Here is a 12,275-nt window from a genome sequence, read left to right on the forward strand (position 1 = left end):
AAAAAAAAAAAAAAAAAACTTTTGGGCTTGGGATCAAAAAGAGAATAAATGCACCAAAATACAAAAAATAAAAAGTTATGTGACTTGATATTAACTTTGAGAATAAGTGGACTTTTCAAATGGTATTTGTAAGGACATGATTTACTCCCAAAGCTCAAATGAACGGTCAATAACCCAAAGAGCCCAAAACAATGACTCTGTTAGAGAGTGGGCTTAAAACTGAACTTTTACTGAGTTAGTGGATAGTGATCACAATAGGTTAGTTATTACTAGGAAGAATAAAACAAATAGTTTTGAACAAGAAAAATTATCCTCTGTCAAGTCCGAGGAAGGTTTATTCTTATATATTTCTCTTAAACTTAAACAAAAATTATAGTTCTTGAGTATACAGTAATTTTTCTCTAGTTTTTCTCATGATCCCCTCTATAATGGGGTTCTTCTCTTTTATATTCCCCCCCCCCCCCTCTCCCTTCATCTCAGCCCTCCACGTGTAGGTCAGATTGCTAATCTTCTTGATACTTGTCCTATCAGTACCTTCTTGAAATCTTTGGGGATAGCTGTAAGACTGAAAGTTACTGTTCATGTATCATTTCCACATTAATATGGCAAAGGGGTTAGATTCAAAGCACTCAATGCGGTGGTAGCAACTTTCTTCTTAGATATTTCTCAACTCTCTTTTGTCTTATCCCTCTCTAATGTTTATCCTTTCAAGCACAATTTCTTGTTGCCCTGTTTTTGATGGATGGTCAGACCTTTGACTTCCCCTTTACTTAGCCGAGGAGGTATTTCTCCTTGGACAACGTCTCTTTTTCATTGTGACCAAACTTCTTCCACGACCCATTAATTTGTATGCCTTCGCCAGTACTTATCTGTTCTCGAGCTATTTGACATCCCCGGGCATAGCCCAATACTTATATCTGGGCCCTTCATCCCTATAGTATTCATGGTGTTTTAAAAAGTTTAATAAAATTTTAAAAATAACTTCACAACTCCCATTACCAAAAAAAAAAAAAATCATAACATGAGAGCCTCTCCTATAAAAAAAAAAATTAATACTATTTAATATTCTGGGGTAGGGAAATTTCAACTAATTGAGCTACAAGTAATAATTTGCATCAATTATAATTTAAGATTACTACATTTTCCAATCACAAAAAGGAAACAAGGGGTGTGATGAAAAAATTATTTCACCTAAAAAGGCATAATGCTCATCAAATCCTTAGATTTCCTTTTGTGATTGAAAAATGTAGTAATTTTAAATTATAACTGATTCAAATTATTAACATTTACTAAAAAAAATTGAAAAACCCCTGAGCACGTGTGTAAGCGCGTGCTTAGAGGTTAGTAAATGGATAAAGCAGTTTGAAAACCAACTGGAGAGTGGTTCTATTTTGTAGGTATTGTGTGAGTTAAAGATGTATTTTTATTAAGTTTTGCCCATACTTAAATGTAGGATGTAGGGGCATTTTGGAACAAAAAAAATGTTTAGTCCAAATAAGGGAACCCCTTAAATAGTAGTATAAGTAGAAACTTTTCATGGTTGTTTGAAGGTTGGTTTTGGGCCTTAGGCCCCGCCTAATTTGCTTTCAAAATGTACGAATTTGGTGGCCCATTTATTTGTTGGAGCGAAAAGGAAAGGAAAAGAAGTGGAAAGAGTTGGTCCATGATTTTTACTTCATGAATGAAAAGAATTGGGACTAGAAAAGAAGAATTCTCTAATGTATATCAATTAAGAAAGTAAAGTCTAAAGAGTCTTGGTATAGATTGTTTTTTTTTTTTTTTTTTCTTTTTTCTTTTTTCTTTTTTTGGTACCAAAAAATGTGTAGGAGGAAAATAGTATTCATGGTGTTTTAAAAAGTTTAATAAAATTTTAAAAATAACTTCACAACTCCCATTACCAAAAAAAAAAAAAAAAAAATCATAACATGAGAGCCTTTCCTATAAAAAAAAATTAATACTATTTAATATTTTGTGGTAGGGAAATTTCAACTAATTGAGCTACAAGTAATAATTTGCATCAATTATAATTTAAAATTACTACATTTTCCAATCACAAAAAAGGAAACAAAGGGTGTGATGAAAAAATTATTTCACCTAAAAAGGCATAATGCTCATCACACCCTTAGATTTCCTTTTGTGATTGAAAAATGTAGTAATTTTAAATTATAATTTATTCAAATTATTAACATTTACTAAAAAAATTGAAAAACCCCTGACACGTGTGTAAGCGTGTGCTTAGAAGTTAGTAAATGGATAAAGCAGTTTGAAAACCAACTGGAGAGTGGTTCTATTTTGTAGGTATTGTTTTAGTGGGAGTTAAAGATGTATTTTTACTAAGTTTTGCCCATACTTAAATGTAGGATGTAGGGGCATTTTGGAACAAAAAAAATGTTTAGTCCAAATAAGGGAACTCCTTAAATAGTAGTATAAGTAGAAACTTTTCATGGTTGTTTGAAGGTTGGTTTTGGGCCTTAGGCCCCGCCTAATTTGCTTTCAAAATGTACGAATTTGGTGGCCCATTTATTTGTAGGAGCGAAAAGGAAAGGAAAAGAAGTAGAAAGAGTTGGTCCATGATTTTTACTTCATGAATGAAAAGAATTGGGACTAGAAAAGAAGAATTCTCTAATGTATATCAATTAAGAAAGTAAAGTCTAAAGAGTCTTGGTATAGGAGGAAAGGGTGGTAATATTACGTGCTTAAGGAAACACAGAGAGTTGGACATGAACGTGCTCACTAATCTTGACTCTTGACACAACTTGTTTTCTTTTATTCGGAGATTCGGGTTTCAAATCAAAGGCCGAGCCACATTGCCTTGGAACAAAAATTTACATATAATTTTTGCTTGACCGCCCTAAAAGAAACCAAATAACAAACCAATTCAATGCCAATCTTTATCATTTTTTTTTAAAAACCCAACAATAAACCAATTTGATCTAAGATCTGAAAAAATAAATAAAAAGTAAACCCAACAACAAAAATTACTAATTTGTAGATCTTAAATATTAGAAAAAGAAAATTAAGTGAACAGTAAAGTGTAAATCCCAAAAGACAATTAAATGTGAGGTAGTGAAAGTGGTGTGTGGTACAATGGGAGTGAAGAAAATTTTTGTTTTTTGTTTTTAATGATTGTATTGTATTGAGACCCATTTTTGACAAAAGGCCCAACAAAAGAAAAAACCCAATAGTGAAGGAAGATGAAGGAGGTAAGAATGAAAGAAACACGATAGAAACAAATGGGCCATGGGAGCCCAAGGAAAGAGATAAAATCCTAATGGGCCAACATGACATAAAGTGATAGCCAATAGGCCCATTAGCACAACAAGAAGTAAAAGTAAAGCAAATGGGCCTTGAGATCCCAAGGAGAGAGGTAAAAGTCCAATGGGCTAACATAGCAAGAATTGACATATTGTTGTATTGAATTGTTAATAAAGTAATGTAAAAGACATGATTCCAAATTTTTTTAATGACTTACAAAGATCAATAAGTTATCAAAGTTGATTTAAGTTGTTAAATAAAATAATTGAAAAGAGTAAAGACAAAACTAATAAATAATAAATCAAAGTATTCTAAGAAATAATAATTAAAGTTTACTTAATAACAATAATTAATCTTAACAACAATGATCAATAACTTTACTATAGCAATGATTAATAACTTTATTATAGTAAAAGACAATATATGATTTTTAAGATTTATTCTTAGCAACAATAATTAATATCATCACTCTAGTAAGAAACAATATACCCAATAAACTTATGATTTATCTTTTATTCTCTTGCTAGTACTGCAGATAAATTTTTGACAAGGAAATCATGTGTACCCAAGATTCATCTCCTACTTAAAATTTATCTTTTAAGAGAACTCGTGTTAATTTGAAAAATCTTCTATTGAATCATGAGTTACAAGAAAATATCTCATCTTATTATCCTAATGATGAAAATGGAAAAAAAAAAAAAATTATTTACAAAAGGAGTCCTTATCAATCTCTTCAACCATGAATTTGAATGAACCCCTAAAAACTATTCACATAACTAAAAATTGGCCATACTATGGACACTATTTAAGAGAACTCGTGTTGACTTGAAAAATCTTCTATTCAGTGTTGACTTGAAAAATCTTCTATTCAATCATGAGTTACAACAAAAGGTCTCATCTTATTATCCTAATTATCAATATGAAGTAAGAAAATATTATTTAAAAGCTCATTATCAATCTCTTCCATATGATTTTGAATGACCCCTAAAAAATATTATTGGAGCTGCCACTGTTTCAAATACCCTCCATACTATGGACACTATATATTTTACTAGCATACAAGTAGTTAATGTCAATTCTACCACGCCAACTACTCAACCACATGTTTCTTAAAAAAAAAAAAAAAAAAACTACTCACATCAATGACAATAATTGAATTTTTAATTATTGTTTTAATTTTTTTTAAAAAAAAAAAAAAAAAAATTTATTTACAAAAGGAGTCCTTATCAATCTCTTCAACCATGAATTTGAATGAACCCCTAAAAACTATTCACATAACTAAAAATTGGCCATACTATGGACACTATTTAAGAGAACTCGTGTTGACTTGAAAAATCTTCTATTCAATCATGAGTTACAAGAAAAGGTCTCATCTTATTATCCTAATTATCAATATGAAGTAAGAAAATATTATTTAAAAGCTCATTATCAATCTCTTCCATATGATATTGAATGACCCCTAAAAAATATTATTGGAGCTGCCACTGTTTCAAATACCCTCCATGCTATGGACACTATATATTTTACTAGCATACAAGTAGTTAATGTCAATTCTACCACGCCAACTACTCAACCACCTGTTTCTTAAAAAAAAAAAAAAAAAAACTACTCACATCAATGACAATAATTGAATTTTTAATTATTGTTTTAATTTTTTTAAAACCCCTCTTCCACTTCTTATATGGTGTTGAAAACAATTTTTTTTAATTCAATAATTGTTTAAAAATTAATAATAAAAATAACTTCTTTGATATTGATTCTATTAAAAAAAAAGTAATGTTGATTCTCAAAAAAAAAGTATAATTTAATATTTTTTTGATAATTTGAAAATAATGAGGGAATTGAACCCTAAATGTCATAAAAATACTAAGAAGTGTCACCTAGTTAAACTACAAGGCTTTTGACAAGTATAACATAATATTGAAATATATAAATAAATAAATAAATAACCCTTTAGTCATAGATAATATCCTAAACTCTAAATATTTGGATATCTTTCTCTCTTGTACATTTCAACCATGTAATTTTTGTGCATAAAAAATTTCTAAAATAATTTTTCTAACTTATTTGAAAGTTAAATATCTAAAAATATTAAATACGAAAATTGTGGCAGCGCATTGGATGCATGCATATAATGGGACTAGAGTGTCTCCATGAGACTTTATAGCTTCCTTTATTGGCAGGAATAGCCCACCATTATTGTAAAGTAGTCATCAACAATCTATTTGATTATAAGCATCCAAATATATAAAGTCCAACCATCACTAAGACACTAACTTTATAAATTTTCTAAAATAAAAACCCATTATTAACTCTATGAGATAAACTTTAAAAATGGCCATCGATCTACATCTTCCTTTATTCTTACCTTCACCAAATGGTGTATCAATCCCCATCATCTTTATGATCACTGACAGTTGGATGGGCTTATAAGTAAGCTAAAAAAAATTACCTTATTTAGGTTATGGGAAAAGATCTTGTTTTTAAATATGACTCTCCGAATTCAACTTTAAGTCTAATGGCAGTTGGCCACTCTAATTTTGGTTGCTTGTAATAGACTTACCCTAGGGCTAGCAATATGTCCAATAAAACCACTTGATGCATGATGCTGAAACCAGTGATCACATGGTTGCATAAGTTTGCACACGAGCGAGCTTGGAGTACTTGTTGGAGGAGATAAACACATTGGGGAGACGAGTTGAGTAGTTAATAGAATATACAGAGACATATTTGATCTACAAGATGTGTAAGCCCAATGAATACGAGTTTAATTATGTTAAATTAACCACTTATTCTTTTCATAATTATTCAATGCAGTGACGGAGTCAAGACTTGGAGTTAAGGGGGTGGCTTTGTTGTTGGTTATGTCATATGTGCGGCTGCTTCGATCTCTAACTCTATTGTTACTTAGCCACTTGAGATTTTGCGTGTGTGTGTGTGAGAGAGAGAGACATTGATGTTGCTCTGGGTAAGAACAAAATAATTTTATTTAAATTTTTTTAAAGGGTCGGGTTGTTTGTTTTGGATAAAATTGATTGATTAAACTTAATTTGTTTTAGATTTACTATTGGTAATTTTTGTTGTTGTGCTAATTTTTTGGGATTATATATTTTGTTTTAGATTTTAGATCTATAGATTTTTTTATGGTCTTTACAAGGAGGAATGCTAGACGTTTTTACAAATTGCTAATGTAGTTAGTGGTTATTGGTAAGTAAAAAAGTGGTATAAGTGATGGGCCAAGTGTGAATCAATATGAATTTGTTACTTCAACAATTTGTAATAATATTGTAGAAAAGTTTGTTGTAATAGCTTTACTCTTAAAAGAATTAATGATATTATTAAAGGGGGCAAAGTGTAACTTTATAGAACCAAATTGCTAAAATTAGTACTGAGTATATACTAATATTTTTTAAAAAAATATTTGTGGGGGGCGGGTGTGCATTGCCTCCCCACGTCAAAGCATGCCTTCGTCCTTGATTCAATGTGAGACTTTACTCACACATGTATACGTAACAATCTCCCTCTTACATGTGAGTTTTCACCTCTGTTGGTTTCAGGACCTCTCTGTGGGACATGGACAAGTCCCACTTGCTCCCTTTTACCTTATGAGCTTTTTTCATTCCTTTATCAACATGTCATCCATGAGCCTCTCATACATCATTCATGGTAACCACATGTTAACCCCGCACACTAATTCATAGGAACCCTACACATCCATGTCCATAGAAGCCTTGTGCTACAGTGTTTATTTAGCATTATTAGCAATACTCCTTTATTGGGTCTTTTTCCAAGATCATTTGTGTGGGTTTTATGAGCTTGCCTTGTGTGTAATATTGTCCTAGTTCCAACTATAAAAAGGACCTCGATAATCTTGTTATCTTTGCCGCACACCACACCATGAGCTCTAATACCACTTGTTGGAGAAACAATACCTTGACGAGTCACCAACTGAGTAATTAATATAATATATAGAAACACCACTTGACGCAAAAAACTTAAGCCTTATGGGTATTATTAGCTCATCTATGTAATATTAACTACTTATTTTTCTTATCATTATTTAATGTAGGACTTTCCTTACATGTGTATACCCAACAAGAGTTGACATTGGTGTGGTGTTAGTTAAAACTTCTTTGATGCTGAAGTTAACACTCATAATGGTGATATATTTTGCATTCATAATGTTGGATGATTTTTTTTTTTTTTTTGCATACCTTGGCATGTGTAGTATCAATTGTTTATATAGGACTTTGACAATTACCCCATGATCTTTGCCATATCCCATATTTGGATCATGCAACATATATGTTTGGATGACCATCTCAAGTCGTTCTCCACCATTAATCTAGTAAGCTAATGGCTAGCTCGCAAATATGGTGCCTTACATGCTAGTTTGGGTGACACCACAGTGTCCTCCACCCTTGAAGCAGGTTGAGATTGGCTCTCTTCCTGCTGCTTGCTAGCAGCTGGGCTACTCACTTCAACTTCTTGTTTTGAATGGTTTCCTCTTCCCCCTTGGGAGGGGAATGATTATTGAGACGTTGTAGGAGCCTTCTCTTTGGTTCCTGGTTTGGCCTGGTCCTAGTGAGCTCTTGGACAATATCGATGAGAATCTGAAGTTGCCATTCTATTAGGGGCATCTCTTAAGGCTCTGAGTTTTTGAAGCCAAATGATTCTTCTGGCATCCATTGTTCGGGTCTAGACCATGTAAACTTTTTGTGTCAAGGGACTAGTATGACCTACAAGTTTCCCACACACAATGATCAATTAATGATGCTAAATATTCGTGATCATGTTTCTACAAGAGTTTTGGAAGACTTGCAAGAAAAAAATCACACAAATCTTGGAGTCGACATCAATGTGCTGCCAATCAAAACTTCTCCAATGTTTAGGTTAGCAATCACAATGGTGATATATTTTGCATACACTGTGTTCGGGTTTCTTTTACCTTGGCGTGAGTAGTATCGGGTGTTTATATTGAACTTTGGCCGTTACCCCATGACCTTTGCCATATCCCACGATTAGGGTCTTGGAGCATGTTTAGGCGAAGGTTTGGTTGGATATCTGGGTCATGTGTCCACCGTTAATGTGGCATGGCACGCAAATATTTCTTATTTACTCTCATAACCTTGCCTTTCCAAATGGGATTAGGTTATCTAAGACTCTTCTTTTCTTGGTCATGTTTTGTAATGCTAACTAAATTTTGATGAGCGTCTTAGATGAGTTAGGAAATGTGAATAATATTAAGTGTACGATCGTGATCCTATTAGCTGTGCATTTAGGAATTATTGAAAATTTTTTTTCTTTGCAAATAATCTAGTTTTTATTTTTTGTAGAAATAAATTAAATTTTAGTTTTTTTTTTTAACACTTTAACATAAAAGTTACCAAAATTATATCTTTTAATAAACAATATACATATAAGCTATCGAAAACAAACAATTTCCAAACAAACACCATATATTACATCCTATCAAGTACTAACCTATACAAATGTTCCCTTGAAACTGTTGCTTTTAAAGTTCAAGCTACATGACAAGGATTGAGCATATAGTGTCTTTCATTCGCAGGAAAAGTACATTAAAAAACTATGAAAATACATACATGAATTAACACTACAATATCTATTGTGCCAATTGCCATTACATTATAGCACAAGCGTGAGGATTTTCGTCACTGAACATGGCGCTTGCCTGCGAATCATAGACGACTGTCGAATAATTATAAGGCACTACTTGATAATGACCATAGTCTTGGGCATCATAGCCATTTTTGCGGTTTTTGTAGGAAGAGGAAGACGGAATTGAATAATAGTTTACTGATTGGCTCTTATGATGGTACTGCTGCTGTTGCGGCTGGTAATTCTGTTGGATAAAGTTTTGATGTTGTGGGTTATAAGGATATGGCCACAGCTCAGCCCTCCGACCCGTTTTTCTCACTGTCTTCAGAACTTTCTCTTGATCTACCCATCCCATGACAGACACCTTTTGCAAGGACATGTCTATATCAACTTCATCAACTCCTGAAATATATGCCGATCCATTTATTAAAAAAATCATTTAGGAAAAAAAGAATACTTGTGATAATGACACTGAAAGTTCCCATTAACATTGCTTAGTTGGCCAAATAATGAAGAGGTATGGTGTTTCCATTCTATATGTTTGAGTCATTGACTAATGGGGTCTCTAACAAGCAAGTGTTTGTGTTGAATTGAAATTTTCAGTGATTTCAATTTAATCTTTATGTTATATTTTCTTAATAAAACTTATAATATTATGATTTGTTAATTTGTTATAAATATAATATAATTCCTAACAACAGTCCAATTATGGTTATCAAATTTTCCTAAGTGGCACCTATTTTATGACATGTAACAATTAAAAATCCAGGTGATTCTATCATCTTTGCTCAAAAAAATCTAGGTTATAAATGAGAGAAGCAACATTTATGGAAAAGTTTTAACATATATTGAGATGATAGATCGTGACTGATGTAGATGTTTGAAAAATATTGTTATTACTGTATATTAAAAATAATATCAATGATGATGTTAAGCGAAAATGATGTTACATTAATTATTCATAACCGATGATCTTAAATATTAAGGAAAATTTTGTAAAATTTGTTGGGTTGGAACATTTATTCACATCCAAGTCATCCACCGTGACTTGAATGTGAGCTGTACGTAGTTGGCTACACGTATATTACCATGTAAACCTTCCATCAATGCCACATCAATAGTTGGATGTAACCTCATATCACCTAGGATTTTTTTTTTCCTAAGCAAAACCAAATAAATTAATAAATACAGAAGTCCAGTTTAACAAACCATCTAGTTTGTTAAGAGCTTTCTTTATCTTGCTTTCGCAACCAGCACAGTCCATGTGAACTATCATCTCTATTATCTGTGAAAAAAGAAACCAAATATTAGTACCATTCCCTAGGCATATCGACTTTGTTGTGTATACAACTAGTTTTAGCTTCGTTTGGCTGAAAATAAAAATGAGGAAAGTTCATATTTTCGTTTAATATATACCATAAAATCATCGTAAGACATTGCATTGCATGAAACATAATTGGCTTTACTCATTTAGTGATCCTTAACGTTGACATATGCCATGTGGTTGCATGATTTTGATTTCTAGCTAATCCTATGAAGTGCAGAATCGTCCTCTGATTTAGATTAATAAAAGTCCTTTTCTTTTAAGGATGAGTGAAATTTTATTCAACAGAAACAAACTAAAAATAAGAACATACATTAAAAGATGAACCAGTAGAAAAAGAGCTGCAAACTAGTGCACCGATTTGGTTTAACTTATTTGCATATATACAGTTTTTTAAAATCTGTATATGTTTTTTTCCTTAGGTATTAAGCGTACGCAACTTTTACTTTAGTGAAAAAACCTAATCCAAACAGTACAGACAGGCAGACAGCCCAGCTACATCAACCTATTCAAGCAACCTGTTTGAGTATTTTAGGGGTCGTATTATAATATTGTTCTAATAACGTTATTTGTATTTTTTAAAAATATATATGGATGAAAAAATATATAAAAATATTTGTAATGTTGTTTAAAAATTAAAAACATATTGTTAAACTACTCTACCAAACGGGACCTTATTATAAGACAATAAGATTTTTTACGTGCCTGGAAATTAACTTACAGACAAAGACATGTCAAAAACACATACAGAGAAAGAGGGTACTAAGAGAAATTTCTTACCGACATGTTGGGATTTGAGAATTCTTAAGACTTTCCTTGCTGAAATATATGAATATATGTGAGACACTAAGAATGAAAATAAACGAATGAGATTACAATCAATATATAGAGAGCTAGCCAGCTAGGAGCATCTTTCGGAAACAAAGGGGGATAAGAAAGAATATTTTACTCAGCAAGCAGTCCCCACAATAGATGATAGATCTTTTATTTCTTTTCTACAACTTGCTTCAATGTGATAAAACTTGCCCGGAGACCATTGGAAAGTGCATTGCAGATGCTTAGAAATTTGAATGGAGGCTTTCTCAAAAGCTATCTTGATTTGCAAGTAAAATATTCCTTAGTTGAAGACTCAATTGGGGTCAAATATAAAATGGGAAACACATAAATAAAAATTAAAAATTGCAATAATTTTCAATAGGAGAGTTAATCGTCATCTTGTCATCGTCATCACTTTCATCATCATAATTATTAAATACATGTTAATGTCATTGTCTTGGAAACTTTGTGTTCATCTTAATTATTAAATACATTATACATGTTTGGGTCTCTGTATTTTTTTGGTCTGACACTGCTGTATCTTCAATCTCATCACCTTGTTCAAAAGATGCTCCGAATGAAATTCTAAAAAAGGCATCCAATAACTTAAGGGTACGTGTAAATAGATAAATAATTTTTTTAAAGAAATATGCAACACATACAAACAAGTCTGTAACAAATAAAATAATTTTCTTTATTTCGAGGACTCTGTCAAACACGCATAAAATTTCCATGACGGTCTGCCAATATGAAAGCTTGGATGGCAAGATAGACTTGTTGAAATAAAATTAATACATTGGAGCCTTATTAATTATGATAACTAACTTGTAATCTCATGTATATGCATGGATATACTTAAAAAATACACATTAAAATGCATAGTATAATTTTTACATATTTAATTTAAATATTATTGATAGTATTTCTTATATTTTTTTTACTTTTTAAAAAGTCTTGTAAGAATATTATTAGGTAAAAAATATAAATTGTCAAATTTTAAATTTTTTTATGTTCATTAATTCTAGACTCTTTAGTTAATTTTTGTATGTAATAACTCACTTGAATGGATATGATGTGGTCTCACAATATTTTACTCCAAATTAAGAAATAAAATTCTCTCTAAAAATAAATAATTTAAAACACATGACACAAAATTGAAATTCAATTATAAAATCTAATTGGATTTTCTTTAAACTTTGTCTATTAATATATATATATATATATATGTAAGGACTTAATTTGGATTAGACCCAGGGTATGA

At 31.4% G+C, this 12,275-nt stretch overlaps 1 protein-coding gene across 1 annotated transcript; it reads right to left on the reverse strand.

Annotated features, from left to right (window-relative positions):
• Positions 1-8,675: 8,675 nt before the first annotated feature.
• On the reverse strand, positions 8,676-11,047 carry LOC112036099 (heavy metal-associated isoprenylated plant protein 28). The gene is made up of 3 exons (XM_024068925.2): positions 10,979-11,047; positions 10,084-10,159; positions 8,676-9,276 (listed from the first exon to the last, which is right to left on the reverse strand). The coding sequence occupies exons 1-3, from the start codon at positions 10,982-10,984 to the stop codon at positions 8,897-8,899; spliced, it is 462 nt and encodes a 153-aa protein (XP_023924693.1). The 5' UTR covers positions 10,985-11,047; the 3' UTR covers positions 8,676-8,896.
• Positions 11,048-12,275: the final 1,228 nt, after the last annotated feature.

Source organism: Quercus suber, unplaced genomic scaffold, assembly GCF_002906115.3.
Source record: "Quercus suber isolate HL8 unplaced genomic scaffold, Cork oak 2.0 scaffold_1046, whole genome shotgun sequence".
Taxonomy (NCBI): Eukaryota; Viridiplantae; Streptophyta; class Magnoliopsida; order Fagales; family Fagaceae; genus Quercus; species Quercus suber.

Bases quoted from the DNA above. Each gene is read 5' to 3' on its own strand.
- LOC112036099 (XM_024068925.2), bottom strand. The intron at 9,277-10,083 runs GTTTGTTAAACT...CATATATTTCAG, and splicing joins AGCTCTTAACAAACTAGATG to GAGTTGATGAAGTTGATATA.